The sequence below is a fragment of the Rhinoderma darwinii genome, chromosome 5 (assembly GCF_050947455.1).
Source record: "Rhinoderma darwinii isolate aRhiDar2 chromosome 5, aRhiDar2.hap1, whole genome shotgun sequence".
Taxonomy (NCBI): domain Eukaryota; kingdom Metazoa; phylum Chordata; class Amphibia; order Anura; family Rhinodermatidae; genus Rhinoderma; species Rhinoderma darwinii.
In genome coordinates this window covers 235,093,631-235,115,416 of record NC_134691.1, presented here as the reverse complement: position 1 = coordinate 235,115,416, position 21,786 = coordinate 235,093,631, and the positions used below count along the sequence as shown (strand labels likewise).

Sequence of the window (21,786 nt, the reverse complement as noted above, 5' to 3'; positions counted from 1 at the left end):
GTAGGTAACAGCAGTGCTTTTTATTTAGAAAAACTATTTTTACCACTTTGAACGATTTTTAGCTTTATGCTAATTAGTTTCTTAATGCCCCAGTGGGCGTGTTTTTACTTTAGACCAAGTGGGCGTTGTACAGAAAAGTGTATGACGCTGACCAATCAGCGTCATACACTTCTCTCCATTCATTTACACTGCACTAGCGATATAGCTATATCGTTATGTGCAGCTACATACACACACTATAACATTACTGCAGTGTCCGGACAATGAATATACATTACCTCCAACCAGGACGTGATGTGTATTCAGAATCCTGGCACATAACGATATAGTTATATGTTAGTGCTATTTCTCCTTTAGGGCATGTTAAAATAAAAAAAATCTGAGCTAAAAACTGGGGGAAAAAAAAAAATAATTTTTTTTTCATTCCAAGAAATTCAGCAAAAAAATCCTGTGGTGGCGTGGCTTGGACATGGCGCTGACCAGACGTGCTGCTTGAGAGCTCCGTTCCTGCACTTCCCTAACCCGCTCATAAGCACATTAATAAGCAATATTTTATCACCCTGATGGTCAGGAAATCCAAGGCTTCCACGGGGACTCCCTACTGTACACGGCAGATGTTTTCAGCTGGCTCTATCCAGAGATTTCTGACCGACGCTGCATCTGGAACATCATCCAAGATGGCGCCGCTGGAAGGGAGGCGAGACGGCGCCGGGACTTCGCTTCCAGAGGGGCTATCATCTGCGGCCAGTGTAGCTGCATCAGGTACCGCTAGTACCTTCCCCTCGATATCGGGCTCTCAGGGGCAGTTTCCCTCCTTGCTGGATGGGATTGAGCCGTGCTCTTCTGGGGCTGAGATGGCGCTGCCTACGCGGGACTGTTCACCACGTGGTGCCTGTAATGGCGGCCGGGTTTCTCCCTTATCTTCCCCTCATGTGCTGGGGCCTGCAATTCTGCCTTCTACCTCTCCCAGAGATATGGTTATCCATCCCTCCTCTCATTTTGGTGTTACTGCTGTCCTAGGGGATGATTTACAGGGCCTGAGACGACAGCTATCAGCATTGCCCACTAAACAGGACATGGAGCGTTATGTAAACCGCCTGGAGACTACATATAAATCGGAAATACAATCTCTTACTACCAATTTATCTCAATTGTCCGATCAAGTACAGCGGATGGAAAGCGATGTATCGAATATTACACAGCAACAAGTTTCTCATGCCGACCGTTTAGATCAGCACTCTCAGCAGATCCACACATTATTTAATCTTGCTGAGGATCATGAGAATCGGAATCGCCGTAATAATATTCGGCTGAGGGGCATTCCTGAGGATATCTCTCCGGGTCAACTCATTCCTGCCTTACAGTCTCTGTTTAATTCTCTACTTGGGCGCCCTGACGACGATCCCTTGGAGCTGGATAGAGCACACAGAACTCTAGGTCCGCGCAGCCCGGATCCTGATAGGCCTAGAGATGTGCTATGCCGTGTCCATTTTTTTTCTCTTAAGGAGCAGATCATGAGGAAGGCTCGAGATAAAGGCGAGGTCTTATTACAGGGAGTCAAGATCCAGCTGCTGTCTGATTTGTCCAGAATGACTCTGGACAAGCGCAGGGTGCTACGTCCTTTACTGGACGTCTTGAGAGAACATGAGATTTCCTATTCCTGGGGTCACCCCTTTCAGTTGCAGGTTCGCAGGAATGGGGCACTGCTGAATGTTCGGGACCCAGGGGACGTTCCAGATTTCTGTGATGCTCTCCGCTTGCCTAGTCTCTCTCTCCCGGATTGGCCTTATGTTCCCATCCCGCCGCCGCGTCCACGGTCACGCAGGCGAGGTCGCTCTCCTGTGAGGCGTCATGATGGGCGTCCTGCGGAGCCGATGTGATACACTTTTAATGTTTCTTAATTGCAGCCTGCTGTCGGAGTTTAATTACAATGTTTATTGCGTTTATCAGCTGAAGCAATTATATTCGTAGTTACATATGGTCATTACTGAGTGGGTCTGCATTATGCTTCACAGGTGATTGCTGTTGGAGTCCTGGTGGTCACTAATAGCGGTCGAATGCCGTTAATATGCCACAATTGCGAATGTATTTTTTCTTATTATTTTTCTTTATTGCTAAACATGTTTGTACATTTATGCTGATAATGAATGTATTCAGGGGTGCTCGCTGCTTTCTTCTTTAAGGCCCTATTAACAATGTAATTCCTTAATTATTTTTGTGTAACGCAATAAGTGCCTTGGTTTTCCTTTTGTGTTATATCGTTATTTGCTATATAAAATTTGCTGGGTTGGGGGGTGCGGGGCGCTGGCTAGACCTTGTCCTGACACTCCTCTTAGGGTTTCACTGGTTATATCTGGTGTATATTGGATTGTTTCTCCTTGATTAGATCAAGGAGTGGGTGCTTGTTTCACCCGCTTGTTTGTCCTTGTTGTCGTGTCTCCCTTCCTTGTCTGTCCCGTCCTTTTGTTCATTGTTATAGTACAGTTCTTGATTTGCTAGACATACGTGTGTTGGAAATGGCGCAGCTGAAAGTCTGTACCTTTAATGCTAGAGGGCTTAATGTCCCGGAAAAACGGTCGCAGATAATGTATAATATGCACAAAGAACGGGTAAATATCCTGTTTTTACAGGAGACTCATTTTCAGGTGGGCCACACTCCACAGTTTACAAATCGCTATTATCCAGTATGGTTCCACAGTACCAACCCGGAATCCAAGTGCGCTAGTATTTGTATACACAAGTCACTCTCTCATAAATTGGTAGACGTTCTGGTTGACCCGGGTGGTCGGTATGTGTTTCTCAAACTGTCCATTCGGAATAATCTGTTCACCTTGGCTAATATGTATCTCCCCAATAAGGATCAGGCGCGAGTATGTTGTGGGTATTTGCGGAAATTGGAAGAGTTCACGGAGGGAGTTTTGATTGTGGGTGGTGATTTTAACCCGACGTTCGATTCTAGGCTTGACACCTCCTCGGGCAGGTCTGCGGTACCGAAATCCCATTTGGGAGCCTTGAAAACTGTGATGCATTCCATGCAATTGATTGACGTGTGGAGGATTCTTCATCCTCAGGTAAGAGAATACACTTACTTCTCCCCGCTACACAATATGTATAGTAGACTGGATGCCTTTCTTATTAGCCACCATTTGCTTACCTGGCAACCCATTTCGGAGGTGGGCCCTATGGTTTGGTCGGATCATGCCCCTGTATTTCTAACACTTAGGTTTCCTAGTTCAGTACCCAATTTCCAATCTTGGAAACTTAATGATAATTTACTGGGTGACTGTGTGTGTCAGCCCTTAAGGACTCACTTAACAGTTTTTTTGAGGTACACACACGTGACACTACCCCATTACCATTGCAGTGGGAGGCGTTAAAGTGTGTAGTCAGGGGAGTTCTGATCCAACATGGGGCTCGGTTGAAGCGGGAAAAAGGGGTAGCCATTACGCGGCTCCTTACTCAGATACGGGACCTTGAATCCCGCGGTAAACGAGTGCTTTCCTCACAGTTATTTGCGGAACTCACTGCAGCGAGAGAATCCTTGCGTTCTCTGATAGACCAGTCACACGCTCGATTCAGGGACCGTATGCAAAAACACTCGTACGAATTTGCAGATAAATGTGGCAAGTCTCTAGCACGGATACTACATCCTCGCACCCAGGCGTCGTATATCCCTAAAATTACTTCCCCCCTCGGGTGGTGAGGTTCATGATCCGGTGGGGATCACCAACTGCTTCAGACAGTATTACTCGTCATTATACAATCTTAAAGGCCATTTTCAGGATATGCAGGTGGATGCGTTACGTGATAAAATAGACCGGTATGTACATGACACTGCGCTGCTGTCCTTGGGGGGCGGGGAGACTTTGGGACTCGGGGAGGATTTTTTGGAAACGGAGGTGGAGCGTGCTATTGGGGAATTCCCCTCAGGCAAAAGTCCAGGACCCGATGGGTTCAATAATAAATTCTATAAAACATTTAAGGATCAATTGGCTCCGTTCTTGACGAAAGTTTTTAATTCAGTGTCTTCCTCGTGTCCCTTTGCACCCCAGTCCCTTGAGGCTCATATTACCCTTTTACCAAAACCGGGTAAAGATCCGACGGTGTGCGCAAACTTCCGACCAATATCATTGATAAATGTAGATGTTAAGATTTTTGCGAAGTTACTGGCCTCTCGACTCTCGCCTCTCTTACCAGATTTGGTCACAGATGATCAGGTGGGGTTTGTGCAGCCTCATACACTCCTCTGTACAACACCCAGTTGGTAAAAAGGAAAAAAACACCCTGTTGTCTATTGAGAAAGTCAATAGCATAAATCTAAACTAGCTCATAACTTGCTCAAAAATTATCATTTTTCAAAATAAAAACCACTGCTGTTATCTACATTACAGCGCCAATCAGATTATGTAGGAGATAGGGCACTTATAATTTGGTGACAGAGCCTCTAATCTAATAAAAAGGAGGCCCCAAAATCCTCTAGGTGGAACCTTTGTTCCTGAGGCCGATGCTTCAGTCCATTAGCACACTAGGGCCACTTGTGGGATATTTCTAAAAACTGCAGAATCTGGGTAAAATATTAAATTGAGTTTATCTGGTAAAACCTTCTGTGTTAAAGAAAAAAAAAAAATTTCATTGCTATTGAATTGCTGCAAAAACAACAACAAAAAAAACACACTTTAAAGAGGCTCTGTCACCAGATTTTGCAACCCCTATCTGCTATTGCAGCAGATCGGCGCTGCAATGTAGATTACAGTAACATCTTTATTTTTAAAAAACGAGCATTTTTGGCCAAGTTATGACCATTTTTGTATTTATGCAAATGAGGCTTGCAAAAGTACAACTGGGCGTGTTTACAGTAAAAGTCCAACTGGGCGTGTATTGTGTGTGTTACATCTGGGCGTGTTTACTACTTTTACTAGCTGGGCGTTCTGACGAGAAGTATCATCCACTTCTCTTCAGAACGCCCAGCTTCTGGCAGTGCAGACACAGCGCGTTCGAGAGATCACGCTGTGTCGTCACTCACTTCCTGCCCCAGGTCCTGCATCGTGTTGGACGAGTGAGGACACATCGGCACCAGAGGCTACAGTTGATTCTGCAGCAGCATCGGCGTTTGCAGGTAAGTCGATGTAGCTACTTACCTGCAAACGCTGATGCTGCTGCAGAATCAACTGTAGCCTCTGGTGCCGATGTGGCCGACACGATGCAGGACCTGGGGCAGGAAGTGAGTGACGTCACAGTGTGATCTCTCGAGAACACGCTGTGTGTCTGCACTGCCAGAAGCTGGGTGTTAACGAACAGAAGTGGATGATGCTGATTCGTCAGCATCATACACTCCCATTCCTAACGCCCAGCTAGTAAAAGTAAAAACGCCCCGATGTACGCACATAATACACGCCCAGTTGTACTTTTACTGTAAACACGCCCAGTTGTACTTTTGCAAGCCTCATTTGCATAAATACAAAAATGGTCATAACTTGGCCAAAAATGCTCGTTTTTTAAAAATAAAAACGTTACTGTAATCTACATTGCAGCGCCTATCTGCTGCAATAGCAGATAGGGCTTGCAAAATCTGGTGACAGAGCCTCTTTAAAATGTCACCCCCACTTTGCTTTAGATCCTGTGTAACGCCTGAAGGATTAAAAGAAAAAAACAACAACTTTATGAATGCGGTTTTGAATAAATGCTCTGCCATGAATAACACTGCACGTGTTCGAAACGCGTAGGCTCGGGTACTAACCCGCATCATTTTCCACCTTGAGACTGCATCTCTGTCCAATTTTGAAAGCATTTTTCTACCAATAAAAATGGGACCAGACTTTCCCTTTTAAACTTCACACAGCGCTGGATCACCTTTTCCTATCCTGTATTTTGTGTGGTATTACTATCTGTCTTACAAGCAGATATATTTAAAAATTTTCACAAAAACACTGCATGTATTGACCAATTTTTACCACTAAGCGCTCTGTTCCACTAGGCTTCCATTAGATTTTTTTCACGGTAACCATAGCCTAGTCGACTACGGTATCGTTTCCATGAGGAAAAAAAACGGAAACATAGTGGAACGGAGGCAAACTGAAAGAAAAAAACAAATACCATTAAAATCAATGTTTAAGCAAAAGGGAAACGATCGTTTGAGTTTGGCCTTCCGTTCATCTGACGGAAAAGTTCAACGGAACAAATGAACAAAAAGACAATGCTGATGTGTACGTACAATGTGTGACTAAAAAAATTTCTCAGAACCGCTTGAATAAATAAAAGCATTCCAAAGTTATTACCATAAAGTGACCTGTCCGATTTGAACAATGGAGTCAGCCTTCAGGCCCAAACTAGGCTGCGTCATTAAGGGGTTAATCAAACAATAAAATTTAACAAATTGCTTTACCATTTAGCATGTACGTCGGGAGCTTTCCTGACGTCCACGCTGAACAGAGACAAAACATTATGTGCACAGAGCTTTAAGAAGTAGAACAGTTTAGTTTCAAATGAGCAAATTGTAGTTATACCATATACGCAGTACTTAAAGAGGCTCTGTCACCAGATTTTGCAACCCCTATCTGCTATTGCAGCAGATAGGCGCTGCAATGTAGATTACAGTAACGTTTTTATTTTTAAAAAACGAGCATTTTTGGCCAAGTTATGACCATTTTTGTAGTTATGCAAATGAGGCTTGCAAAAGTCCAAGTGGGTGTGTTTAAAAGTAAAAGTCCAAGTGGGCGTGTATTATGTGCGTACATCGGGGCGTTTTTAATACTTTCACTAGCTGGGCGCTCTGAAGAGAAGTAACATCCTCTTCTCTTCAGAACGCCCAGCTTCTGACAGTGCAGATCTGTGACGTCACTCACAGGTCCTGCATCGTGACGGCCACATCGGCACCAGAGGCTACAGTTGATTCTGCAGCAGCATCAGCGTTTGCAGGTAAGATCGACTTACCTGCAAACGCTGATGCTGCTGCAGAATCAACTGTAGCCTCTGGTGCCGATGTGGCCGTCACGATGCAGGACCTGTGAGTGACGTCACAGATCTGCACTGTCAGAAGCTGGGCGTTCTGAAGAGAAGAGGATGTTACTTCTCTTCAGAGCGCCCAGCTAGTGAAAGTATTAAAAACGCCCCGATGTACGCACATAATACACGCCCACTTGGACTTTTACTTTTAAACACACCCACTTGGACTTTTGCAAGCCTCATTTGCATAACTACAAAAATGGTCATAACTTGGCCAAAAATGCTCGTTTTTTAAAAATAAAAACGTTACTGTAATCTACATTGCAGCGCCTATCTGCTGCAATAGCAGATAGGGGTTGCAAAATCTGGTGACAGAGCCTCTTTAAGGGGTTACCTCATGACAACCACTTTTAGGAATTATCACCATGGGTTCAGGTTCTGAGACCCCTGGCAATCCGTTCCAAGTCATACATTTCCCCAGGAGCCATGTAATACAAGGAAAGGACGGGACAGTCAGACAGGACAGGAGCCCAAGGCTGGATTCACACGAGCATGTTCGGTCCGTAAAGGACGTAACGTATTTCGGCAGCAAGTCCCGGACTGAACGCACTGCAGGGAGCCGGGCTCCTAGCATCATAGTTATATACGACGCTGAGAGTCTCTGCCTCTCCGTGGAACTACTGTCCCGTACTGAAAACATGATTACAGTACGGGACAGTTGTCCTGCAGCGAGGCAGGGACTCCTAGCGTCGTACATATCTGATGCTAGGAGCCCGGCTCCCTGCAGTGTGGTCGGTCCGGGACTTGCGGCCGAAATAAGTTTCGTCCTTTACGGACCGAACATGCTCGTGTGAATCCAGCCTAATACTTAGCAGGTCTGTGCTCTGGCTAATAGATGGAGTTTAAAGGCATATGGAAACCGGTTATTTTAGTGAGGCACCCACTTTAAATAATTGTACAGTGCTCATTCAAAAGCTATTGTAAAAAGACAATGCATGAAGGTAACAATTACATTGCTTAGGCATGCACACGACATGGGGCATGCACACGACCGTAAAAAACCTCAGTTGTTGCGGACCGCAAAAACGGAACCATTCACTTTGATTGAACGCGGACACCTTTCCGTAGCGCTACGGAAGGGTGTCCGTGCCGTGGAAATGTTCCGAAAATTATGGAACACGTCCGTTCTTTTGCATTTTGCGGGCCGTGCTCCCATACTTTGTATGGGAACACGGCCCGGAAACGCGGCTGTCAGTCGGCGGCCGGCCGTGCCCGCAATCGTGGGCCGTGATTGCGGGCACGGTCGTGTGCATGGGGCCTAACAGTTCCATAAATACGGATAGTATAAGGATGCACACCCGTATACCGTTCGTATTTACGGAAGCTCCCATAGACTTCTATGGGAGAGTCCATGACGTAATTACGGACAAGAATAGGACAGGTTCTATAATTTTTTCAGCACGGACACACATCAGTAAAAATACTGAAAGGTGTCCGTGGCCAATAGAAATTAATGAGTCTATAATTACTGTCAGTAATTACTGATGGAAAATACTGTCGTGTGCATGGGGCCTTCGTAAACTATGTTGCATTTACTTCATATCAAATCTACAAACACTAAATAATGACATGCATGCCATCTTGAATGTACAAAAAGTTACCTGGATTTAAGGATATACGTTTAGAAGTGTAACCAGTCTCCACCAACCCCCTCTGCGAGCATGCTGCTGTCTGCTCCACATTGTCCTAAAAATATACAATATAAGATTAGGAAGGTATTTTCATTTTACAGCACCGAAGCAAAAGAAGTCTAAGGCTATGTTCACACGGAGTATTTTGGGGGAGGAATATCTGCCTCAAAATTCAGTTTGGAACTTTGAGGCAGATATTCCTCTCCCTGCACGCCGATTTTCGCGCCAATTATCGCGCCGTTTTTCGCCCGCGGCCATTGAGCGCCGCGGGCATAAAACAGCGAGAAATACGCTTTCTCCTGCCTCCCATTGAAGTCAATGGGAGGTCGGAGGCGAAAGCGCCCGAAGATAGGGCATGTCGCTTCTTTTTCCCGCGAGGCAGTTTTACTGCTCGCGGGAAAAAGACGCCGACGCCTCCCATTGAAATCAATGGGAGGCGTTCTCGGGCCGTTTCTGCCGAGTTTTGCGACGCGGTTTCCGCGTCAAAAAACTCGGCAAAATACCCACGTGTGAACATAGCCTAAGATTTTTAAACTACATTTAAGCAGCTTAAATGCCAACAGAGCCTTTGCCACCAAGAAGGATAGCTCTGGTCACAGAAGAGTCTGGCTTTATTGCTTACTAGGCTATATTCACATGACCGGTTGTCAAATAGTTTTTTTACGTCTGATTTGTACCCGTTTTTACTGATGCCTCATAGGAATCTAGTCAAACTAGGGAACCGGGAATATGGGCAAAAATAGGACATTTCCTATTTTTGTCCGGGCAGTTCACACGGTCCGTATAAAAAAAAAAAAAAAAAAAAAAAAAAAAAAAGGGCAGTGTAGCCCCATAGACCTGCATTAATTGTAATGCAGCCATGTGACGGTCGTTAAAAACAAACGTTAGTCACACGGCCGACTTTCCCTGCACTCTGAATAAGCCCTTAGGGAATGGCCCAACAGGTCATGGAGCAACACAGTACCTTTTAGTTTATGGATCAGCAGTCTACCACAATAATATGTAAGGTATTCATTTTTTCCACAGGGAACAGCAAAAAAAATAATAATGAAAACGAAGCTTTAAAAAGCTGTAGATATCTTTTGGGCCATTTTTTTTTTCTTTTATTGCATTGGCCGTACTATGTGTTAACAATAAAAACATTCACTATTGATTATAAAATGTAGCTCTGTTCATCTTCTGCAGTCTGCATGTATTCTAATACATCGCAGGCTGCAGAATGTCGTTCACAGTGAAAACCGTCACTATTTGGCTGGAGGCTTTGTTCTCTAGCCCTTTTTCTTTTCTCCTGAAAGATCTAAGCTGATTCATGACCAAATAAACTTGGATTTGGCCATAAATCAGCTTCGAAGCGGAGCACATTTTTATAGGCCTAACTCACACAGTGCAGATTTTGCATGTATTTTTTAAGCCAGGAACAGAACCTACAACAGAATGTATTAAAAGGAAAGGACTTGTCTCCTCTCCTGGATCCAATTCTGGTTTTGGCTGAAAAGAGAAGGTAGGTGGGGGAGGGACAAAAAAAAAAAAAAAAAAACATGCTAAATCGCCACTATGAACAAGGCCTCTGTCGGTTCACATGGCTTCTAGGTGCTGAATTTCATGCGGAAGCAGTGTCTGAATCTGTGCCAAAAACGTCCGAAATCCGTTCTTCTCTGCAGCTCGGCGGAGGCAGGCGTGATTACGTCACTACATTGCACCCATCTCCGAAAAACCGCTCACAGCAGGTGTCACATTGTGAATGGAGGAGCAGGGAGCCAACAGATACAGTTAAAACGGACACATGTCACCGGCCTCCTGGGACAGTGCATGGAATCGGGGACTGTCCCGCTGGATCCTGGACGGTTGGGAGGCATGCTTACGGATTGGTAGCATAACACAAAAGGGAAAAAATGCAGGATAAAATCCAAGGGTATTAAGTTTTTTTCAAGCGTATTTCAGAGTGCAAAACTGACTCATTACATTCTGAAAAACAAATTCAAACGACCTGCAAAGATTGTTTAATGGTTAAAAGCAGAGTAGTGCATACGAGTCAATTTTAGACACGTTTCAAAAGCGTAAGATTACACCTTGTAAAAAAAAGTAGAAGAAGTACATGTCACTTCTTGTGGTTTTAGGAGGCAGATTTTGACCATTTCCTATGGCCCACTCAAAAAATCTGCTTTAACGGGTTCAGGACCGGGCTATTTTGGGCCTTCAATACCAGACACAGTTAAGCCATTTTTAGCACGCGTTAAACAGCTATAACTTTTATTTGTTAGCAAAGCAATTTTTGCGATGTTTATATTGTAGGCAATGCAAGTTTTTTTGTTTTTTTTTAATAGTTTTTATACACATCATTTTTGCCATTTTAGAATTTCTAGGTTTAACGTTTGAAAATGACAGTATAAAAATAATTTTTTACATTTCTGCTAATTTTTTCTGGTAATATGGTTTTACCCTAAACTAGACCTTTTATTTGCGATAGTCATTGTCTACTGTAAAATTTGGTATATTACATGACTAGCGTTTCGACCATGATTGGCGGGGGGGGGGGGATTTTTTTTAAAACAGCAGCCGTCCCACGGACCTATGTAATTCAATGTGGCCGTTCACACAGCCGTTGTTTCAACGGACCGTGTGAAGTGTCCATGGGAAAATAGGACATGTCCGTTCTTTTCACGCATCCCACCATAGACTCAACTATGGTGGATGCGTGACATCGCGTCCCGCAGCGCTGAACACGGATGCACCTTGGATGTGAAAAACTTCAGAAATACCAGCAACAGCCTGTCACCAACGGCATCCCTGCAATTATACGACCAGTCACATGATCACTGCCTCTATTGTATATACACACACTGCACTCACTGAGCGCGGTGTAGAAACAAATCGAAGATAGAAGCAGCGAAAGCTGTAAATACACTATGGCGCAAGTTAAGGACCCCCGACTGCTGGACGTTTATATACAGCCGACGGTCGGGAATAGTTTAAATAAACTTCTCAAAAATGTTAGGCAAATCTGCGTCAAAAATGCCTGGTTTTCAGAGGCAGATTTCCTTGTACTTTTCTGCTTCGTACCGAAGTGTAAACATACCCCAATACGATGGTGTTTGTTTCCTTAAAAACCTCCATAATTCAGCATACTGTCTGCTTCTTATCAGTCGGGAAGAGTCTACTGCCACCCGACTCTGGACTACAAAATGCGCGCGCACACTTTAAATGTGTGTAATTTTCACACCTTAAAAAGGTGCTTTTCTAGCAAGTAAAGTATGGCTAAAAAGGTAAGGTATCAACAAGCAGCACACCATGCAGTGATCAATGGAAATTCTTGGATATGTGTCATTTAAATATCAGCCTGGAAATGCTTAGGAAGCAAGTATCTCCAAATCAAGAAAATTTGGAACAGTTGAGAATGTTCCAAATTAACCAAAGTCTCTCAAATCTTAGGCCACTCATCTAAGAAGTTACCAAAAGAATCTCAAAACAAAAAGGGCAAGGGGCAAGGGGGGGGGGGGTGTTATCCATGGTAAAGGGGCAAAATAAAAAGCCACCAACCAAGATAAGGGCCTGTTCAAATGTGCGTTGGAGGCTCTGTTAGGGGCCTCAGTCACAGATCCAGCCAAAACTACAGGAAACCATAGCGCATCACCCTGACAGACCCCATTAACCCCTTTAGGACACAGCCTGTTTTGGCCTTGTGGACACAGCCTATTTTTTCAAATCTGACATGTGTCACTTTATGTGGTAATAACTCTGGAATGCTTTTACCTATCCAAGCGATTCTGAGATTGTTTTCTCGTGACATATTGTACTTTATGTTAGTGAAAAAATTTGGTCGATAAATTCAATATTTATTTGTGAAAAACTTCAAATTTTAGCAAAAATTTGCAAAAATTAGCATTTTTCTAAATTTAAATGTATTTGCTTGTGAAACAGATAGTAATACCACACAAAATAGTTACTAGTTAACATCCCCCATATGTCTACTTTATGTTTGCATCATTTTTTTTCACGTACTTTTATTTTTCTAGGACTTTACGAGGCTTAGAACTTTAGCAGCAATTTCTCATATTTTCAATAAAATTTCAAAAGGCTATTTTTTCAGGGACCAGTTCAGTTCTGAAGTGGCTTTGAGGGCCTTATATATTAGAAAGTCCCCATAAATCACCCCATTTTGAAAACTGCACCCCTCAACGTATTCAAAACCACATTCAGAAAATATTTTAACCCTTTAGGCGTTTCACAGGAATTAAGGCAAAGTAGAGGTGAAATTTACAAATTTCATTTTTTTTGCCGAAATTCATTTGTAATAAAAAAAAATCTGTAACACAGAAGGTTTTACCAGGGAAACGCAACTCAATATTTATTGCCCAGATTCTGCAGATTTTAGAAATATCCAACATGTGGCCCTAGTGTCCTAATGGACTGAAACACAGGCCTCAGAAGCAAAGGAGCAGCTAGTGGATTTCGGGGCCTTCTTTTTTTAGGAATATATTTTAGGCACCATGTCAGGTTTGAATAGGTCTTGTGGTACCTAAACAGCCGAAACCCCTCCAAAGTGACCCCATTTTGGAAACTACACCCCTCAAGGCATTTTTCTAGGGGTATAGATAGCATATTGACCCCACAGTTTTTTTGCAGAATTTAGTGGAATTAGTCTGTGAAGATGAAAATCACCTATTTTTCTGTGGAAACATAGAATTTTCTCATTTTTACAAGGAATAAAGGAGAAAAAGCACCCCAAAATTTGTAAAGCAATTTCTCCCGATTACGGCAATACCCCATATGTGGTCGTAAACTGATGTTTGGACCCACAGCAGGGCTCAGAAGGGAGGGAGCGCCTTTTGGATTTTGGAGTGCAGATTTTGCTGGATTGGTTTTCAGTGCCATGTCGGGTTTGCAACGCCCCGGAGGGACCAAAACAGTGGAAACCCGCCAAAAGTGACCCCATTTTGGAATCTACACCCCTCAAGGAATTTTTCTAGTGGTAGGTATAGTGAGCATTTTGGCCCCTCAGGATCTTTTTTAGAGCTAGGGTGACCAAAAAACAGCGATTTTGGCGCTTTAAATTCTTTATTTATTACAGCGTTCACCGTGCGCAATAAATTACGTTTTAATTTATTCTGCCGGTCGGTACGATTACGCCGATACCATATGTGTATAGTTTTTTTTACGTTTTGCAGCGTTTGCACAATAAAATTAAGTTTCTATAAAATAATTTATTTTCTGGGACACGCTATTCTGAGCCGTAACTTTTTTATTTTTTCGTCAAAAAAGCTGTGGGAGGTCTTGTTTTTTGCGGGACGGGTTGTAGTTTTTATTGGTACCATTTTGGGGTAAATGCGACTTTTTGATCACTTTTTATTCTATAACTTGGGAGGGGTGGTGACCAAAAAATAGCGATGCTGACAGTTTTCCATTTATTTTGTTTGCGGCGTTCACCGTGCGGAAAAATTAATATTAGTTTCATAGATTGGGTCGTTACGAACGCGGCGATACCAAATGTGTACTTTTTTTTTTAACGTTTTCATTTTTTCCCTATAATAAATGACTTATTATAGGAAAACAAAACCTTTTATTTTTACACTTTTATAAAACATTTTTATTAACTTTTTTTTACTTTTTACACTTTATATTTTTGTTTATTAACTTTTCTTTTTACACTTTTTTTTTTACCTGCAGCTCTGATCGCTGCTAGAATACATTACACTACCTAGGTAGTGTAACGTATTCCAACTGTCAGTGTGACGTCACAGTCACTCTGACAGTTGGTCTACGAGGATCAGCAGAAGCTGATCCTCATAGGCTGACATACATGGCAGACTTGGGGGCCGTTGTCTGGCCCCCCGGTGCCATCACAAGCATCAGAAACCCCCACGATTGCATGGGGGCTGCTGATGCGCTACAAACCCGCTACATGCGGAGATCGCAATCGAGCCCCGCATGTAACGGGTTAATTGCCGAAATCAGCGGCGATGAGCCGCTGATCGGCAACACTGGAGAGTGTCAGCTGTCGGGGACAGCTGATCTCCAAGTTCCCGATGCACACTGTCGCCGACAGTGTGCATCGGGAACGGCACAGTGACTTTCTGTCACTCTGACAGGAAGCCTATCAGGACCAGCCGAAGGTTGGTCCTGATGGGCTTCTGTCCATGGCAGACCCGGAAGCCATTGTTTGGCTTCCGTTTGCCATACTAACTATCGGCAGACCCCGCGATTTCGGACGGGGGTCTGCCGATATGTTAGAAACCCCTAAAATTCGGCGATTGCACCCGATCGCCGAATTTAAGGGGTTAATGCGCCGAAATCAGCGGCAAAGGACCGCTGGCCGGCAAGAGGGGAGTGTCAGCTGTCGGCGACAGCTGACCTCCTGGCTCCCGGTGCACACTGTCGCCGACAGTGTGCACCGGGATTAACTCAGTAACTGTACGTCCTCGTGCGGGAAGTAACTTCCCGCAACGACGGACAGTTACGTCCTGGTGCGGGTAGGGGTTAAAGTCAATGAGTTCTGTTAGAAAAGGTAGACCTTATCAGTTCCAAAGGGTTTCTTTTCACGGCGTTCATCATGTGGTAAAAACGACATCTTCAATTTATTCTATGGGTTGATACGATTACGGCGATACCAAATTTATGCTTTTTTTTTGTGTTTTACCACTTTTTATAAAAAATTCTTAAAAAGAACACAAAAACAAATTTTGTGTTGCACATTTGGAGAGCCATAAATTATTTTTCTGTTGATTGAGTGCTGTGAGGGCTTATTTTTTTGTGATGCGAGCTGCAGTTTTTATTGGTACTATTTTGGGGTACATGCGACTTTTTGATCACTTTTTATTTAATTTTTGGGGGGGAGGTAACTAAGGTGACCAAAAAACTGCGATTTGTGATTTTTTTTTATAGCAATCACTGAGCGAGTTAAACATATTGTAATAGTTCTGACTTATGGATGAGATGATACAGGTTATGTTAACTTATTTTTATTCTGTAGTTATTAAAATGACCCTTCAATATGAGGGAAGGAAAACACTTCCCTAGACCAGACAACAGTATGTCAGATTTAAAAGTCCGAAAGGTCATTTTAAGAACGCCAAAGAAAAATTAGGGAAATTAAGCCGATAAATTGAGTCCTTGTGTCAAAGACTGGAATGTTAATACCTGGATTTATAAGCCACTATATGGACACATCACACCCCTCCCCAACAAACTGACTCCAGATCTCTTAACTCTTAAAGGGGTTGTCCTGGGAAAAAAAAAAAAAAAAAAGTGTCCCCCAGCCTTGGTTTGCCTTCCCTAATACACCCTATTAGCCATTTTTAATTTTTACAAGGAATAAAGGAGAAAAAGTACCTCAACATTTGTAAAAAAAATTCTCCCGATTACGGAAATATGCCATATGTGGTAATAAACTGCTGTTTGGACCCACAGCAAGGCTCAGAAGGGAAGGAGCGCTATTTGGCTTTTGGAGCTCAAGTTTAGCTGAAATGGTTTTTGGGTGCCAGGTCGCATTTGCAAAGCCCCTGAGAGGCCAAAACAGTGGAAACCCCCCAAAAGTGGAAATTACACCACTTAAAGAATCTATCTAGGGATATAGTGGGCATTTAGGCCCCACAAGTCTTTTGCAGGATTTATTAGAATTAGGCCGTGAAAAATTAATATCAACATTTCTTCCACTAAAATGTTGCATTTTTTTCAATTTCACAAAGGATAAAGGGGGAAAAAGCTGCCCAACATTTGTAAAGCAATTTCTCCCGAGTACGGCTGTACCCCACGTGTGGTCATAAATGGTTTTTCATTAGAAAGTAATTAACCCTTTCTGGACTGATCCATTTTTTTCTTTTCCTTTTTAGTTTTTTCCTCCCCGCATTCCAAGAGGCACAACTTTTTTTATTTTTCAGTCAATAGAGCTGTATGAGGGCTTATTTATTGAGGGACGAGCGGTCGTTTTCATTGGTACATACAACTGTTTGAGCACTTTTATTACATTTTTAGGTAGAGCGAAAGTGACCAAAAAACAGCAATTTTGCCGTTTTAAATTCTTTATTTTTCACGTGAGACGCTACATCACCCCCCACACTAAGACATGCTATGTCGTGGTGCGCGAGTGAAAATTAAAATTTTCCACTCATATGCCATTTTAGTGCACTACATGTTATGCCCAGTTTGTGCCACTGAAGACAAATACCTCATAAAATATTAACCAGGTTCTCCCGGGTATGGCGATGCCATATCTGTGGACGTAAACTGGTGTTTAGGCACGCTGCAGAGCTCAGAGGGGAACGAGCGCCATTTGGCTTTTGGGGCGCAGATGTAGCTTGGTAGTTGTTCTGTTTGGGGTTTTACTGGTGTTTTAGTTTATAATGTGTGGGCATATGTTATCTGTGCGGAGTGCATCAGGGTATAATAAGAGGGTATAATAATGCAGTAAATAAATAATAATCTGCAGATATGTGGCCGGTGTTGCACAGATAAATGACGCCCGATCTTATCTGCTTTTGGAACACTCTGCACATTTTGCATCGCCATATTCTGAGAGCCAGAACTTTTTTTATTTTTTCTCCACCGGAGCTGTGTGAGGGTTTATTTGTTGCGGGACAATCTGTAGTTTTCATTGGTATCATTTTGAGGTACCAGAAATTTTTTTGATCAAGTTTTATTCCATTTTTTTGCAAACAAGGTGACCAAAAACCATCAATTCTGACAATGTCTTCTATTCATTTTTTTTTTATGGCCTTCACCCTAGGCTATAAATGACCATTTTACTTTATTCTGCGGGTCGATACGATTACAGCGATACCATATGTATATCACTTTTTTATGTTTTGCAGCGTTTGTGCAATAAAACCACTTATTTATAAAATAAATTATTTTTTGTGCCACCATATTCTGAGCGCGATAACTTTTATTTTTCAGTCAAAAAAGCGGTGTAAGGGCTTGTTTTTTGCGGGACGGGTTGTAGTTTGTATTGGTACCATTTTGGCGTACATGCGACTTTTTGATCACTTTTTATTGTATATTTTGGGAGGGTTGGTAACCAAAAAATAGTGATTCGGGCACTGTTTTTCGTTTATTTTTTTTCGCAGTGTTCACCGTGTGGGAAAAATAATACTACTGTTTTATAGATGGGGTCATTACGAACGCGGTGATACCAAATGTGTTAACGTGTTAATTTTTTTCCTATAATAAAAGACTTATTATAGGAAAAAAAGCATTCTTTGTTTATATCACTTCCAACTTTTATTTGTACACTTTTTAAAAACATTTTTATTATCTTTTTTTTACTTGTCCCACTAGGGGACACTTAGACTTGCAGCTTTGATCGCTGCTAGAACACATTACACTACACACGTAGTGTAGTGTACTCTGTCATTGTGACGTAACTGCCACACTGATAGGAAGCATCGGAGGACCGGCCGGAGGCTGCTCCTCCGAGGCTTCCGTACATGGCAACCCGGAGGTCATTGTCTGGCCTCTGGTTGCCATGATAAGGATCGCCAGCCCCCGAAAATGCATGTGGGGGGCTGCCGATCCGCTGTAAACCTCTTCAATGTGGTGATCGCAATCAACCACCGCATCGAAGGGTTTAACTGCCGATTTCAGCGGCGACAGGCCGCTTATCGGCAACGGGGAGAGCAGGGCTTAACGTTTTCATTTTTTCCCTATAATAAATGACTTATTATAGGAAAACAAAACCTTTTTTTATTTTTACACTTTTATAAAACATTTTTATTAACTTTTTTACTTTTTACACTTTATATTTTTTACCTGCAACTCTGATCGCTGCTAGAATACATTACACTACCTAGGTAGTGTAACGTATTCCAACTGTCAGTGTGACGTCACAGTCACTCTGACAGTTGGTCTACGAGGATCAGCAGAGGCTGATCCTCATAGGCTGACATACATGGCAGACCCGGGGGCCGTTGTCTGGCCCCCGGGTGCCATCACAAGCCCCCACGATTGCATGGGAGCTGCTGATGCACTACAAACCCGCTACATGCGGAGATCGCAATCGAGCCCCGCATGTAACGGGTTAATTGCCGAAATCAGCGGCGATGAGCCGCTGATCGGCAACACTGGAGAGTGTCAGCTGTCGGGGACAGCTGATGTCCAAATTCCCGATGCACACTGTCGCCGACAGTGTGCATCGGGAACGACACAGTGACTTCCTGTCACTCTGACAGGAAGCCGATCAGGACCAGCCGATTTCGGACGGGGCCACACGATTTCGGACGGGGGTCTGCCGATATGCTAGAAACCCCTAAAATTCGGCAATTGCACCCGATCGACGAATTTAAGGGGTTAATTCGCCAAAATCAGCGGCAAAGGACCGCTGGCCGGCAAGAGGGGAGTGTTAGCTGTCGGCGACAGCTGACCTCCCGGTTCCCGGTGCACACTGTCGCTGACAGTGTGCACCGGGAAAAACTCAGTAACTATACGTCCTCGTGCGGGAAGTAACCTCCCGCAACGACGGACAGTTACGTCCTCGTGCGGATAGGGCTTAAAGCCCACTTTGCAATCTATACCTTACTGCTTTAGACCAACAAAAACTCTGAATATTTTCATGTCCGTAAAAATCTTCAGATCATTACATTTATACCATATGCCCAGGGTTTCAGAAGGTAGGAACATCTGTTTACTTCAATGCACTTTCACAATTACATTATACCAGATGAAACTTGATTAAAATACTCCATCTAGTGGACAAATATGATAAAATATTCACACACTCTAAAAATAAATACTGGCTGTCACTTTAAAGTCCATTTATGCAGTGGTTTTGGAGATCACAATAGGTTTTCAGTTACTCAAATAGCAAATGTAATCTGACATTTCACATAATACATACAAAAAGGGGAATAAATCATTCAGCCAAACTCACGAGCTGTCTTTAATCATTTTCTGTGGTTATAAAGTGATTGAGTTATATTTTTTAATGAGTCATGTTAAGATTTTCAGACACAAAACAATAGATGGATTGAAATGCTCGCCTTCAGAAACCAGGATAAATTTGGCAGGTCCATTTGCCTCTTAGGGCGGATTTACACGAACGTGTAATACGTCCGTGAAACACGCGTGTTTTTCACGCGCGTCGCACGGACCTGTGCTAGTCTATGGAGCAGTGCAGACTGTCAGCGATTTCTGCGCAGTGAGGCCGCTGCGTAAAACTCACGACAAGTCCTATATTTCTGCGTTTTTCACGCATCACGCACCCATTGAAGTCAATGGGTGCGTGAAAATCACGCGCAACACACGGGAAGCACTTCCGTGGGACGCGCGTGATTCGCGCAACAGCAGTCAAAAGTATGTTTGCAAACAGAAAAGCACCACGTGCTTTTCTGTTAACAAACATCCAGTGTCATAATAATGGCGGCTGCACGAAAATCACGCAGCCGCGCATCCTATGTGATGACTCACGGAGCTGTTAAGTGCCTTTTGCGCATGCAAAACGCCGAATTTTTTGCGTGCGCAAAACGCACATGCTCGTGTAAATCTGCCCTTAGGGTATGTTCACACTGCTTATTTTCAGCCGTTTTTCAGGCCACAGACGGCCGAAAAATCGGAAGCAGAACGCCTCCAAAAATCTGCCGATTGATTTCAAAGGGAAGAACTGCAATCTGTACCGACAGGCCTTTCTCTTTTTGAAAACAGGCCGCGTAAAAAAACGCCTGCGAAGTAGTGCATGCCACTTCTTGAGCCGTGTTTGGAGCAGTTTTTCATTGACTATAGAAAAAAAGCTCCAAAAACGCCCGTAAAAAAACGCTGCAAAAAACGTGAGTTTGCTTAAAAAAACGTCTGAAAATCAGGAGCTGTTTTCCCTTGAAAACAACTCCGTATTTTCAGACATTTTTTAGTAAGCGCGTGAACATACCCTTATTCTGAAAACTAGTTGTGTACTGCTACATGCAGCGGTTTTGGTAGAGAGGGAATGAACACTGGACAAAACACAGCAGAATCCAAGCGAAAGAACTGGAATGAATTTTAGTTTCGCTGCACTTCGTATTCAAATCGGTTCCCATCCTGTGTCTAAGGGCTTATTTAGACGAACGTGATATACATCCGTGCAACGCACGTGGTTTTCACGCGCCTCGCACAGACCTATATTAGTCTATGGGGCCGTGCAGACAGTCAGTGATTTTTACGCAGCGGGTGTCTGCTGCGTAAAACTCACGACATGTCCTATAGTGCGTTACTCGCGCATCACGCACCCATTAAAGTCAATGAGTGCGTGAAAATCACGCGCAGCAAACGGAAGCACTTCCGCGTGACGCGCGTGATTAGCGCAAGGGCAGTAAAAAGTATGAATGAAAACAAAAGCACCACGTGCTTTTCTGCTTACAAACATACAGAGTGTCATAATGATGGCGGCTGCGCGAAAGGCACGCAGTCACGCATTATATGGTGAGGACACACGGAGCTGTTAAGTGCATTTTGCGCGCGCAAAACACACACGTTCATGTAAATCCAGCCTAAGACTTCATTTACAATTTATACGCATATGGGTCACATTCACCACAGACCTATACATTTTAAACAGCCACAATTACAGCCAGAATGGAGAAATCCAAGTCATACTTTTACAGCAGCTGCAAAGCAGGCTATTCCATGTAGTGTGTGAAATGCATGCTGAAGCAATAAAGAATCTTACAAACATTTGCTCTTAGAACAGAAAGTTCTTCATTACATTAACCCCTTGAGTACCCAGCTCATTTTGGCCTTGAGGACAAGACCCATTTTTTCAAATCTGACATGTCACTTTATGTGGTAATAACTCTGGAATGCTTTTGCCTATCCAATTGATTCTGAGATTGTTTTCTCGTGACATGTTGTACTTTATGTTAGTGAAAACATTTGGTCGATAAATTCATTGCTTATTTGTGAAAAACACGAAAATTTTGAGAAAATTTGAAGAAATGATGATCTTTCCAATTTTAAATGTATCTGCTTGTAAGACAGATAGTAATACCACACAAAATAGTCACTAATTCCCATCTCCCATGTGTCTACTTTATGTTTGCATAGTTTTTTGAACATCCTTTTATTTTTCTAGGACGTTACAAGGCTTAGAACTTTAGCAGCAATTTCTCATTTTTAAGAAAATTTCAAAAAGTGATTTTTTCATGGACCAGTTCAGTTCTCAAGTGGTTTTGAGTGATATATATATTAGAAACACCCA

General features: G+C 43.1%; 1 protein-coding gene across 3 annotated transcripts in view; it reads right to left on the bottom strand.

Moving 5' to 3' along the window:
• Nucleotides 1-21,786, bottom strand: part of GRB10 (growth factor receptor bound protein 10) — a 439,832-nt gene that overhangs the window by 238,406 nt on the left and 179,640 nt on the right. For all 3 annotated transcript variants that reach the window (XM_075826992.1, XM_075826993.1, XM_075826991.1), the window contains exon 3: nucleotides 8,604-8,688. In XM_075826992.1, the coding sequence (XP_075683107.1) occupies nucleotides 8,604-8,688 (85 nt within the window). The remainder of the gene's footprint in view (nucleotides 1-8,603; nucleotides 8,689-21,786) is intronic.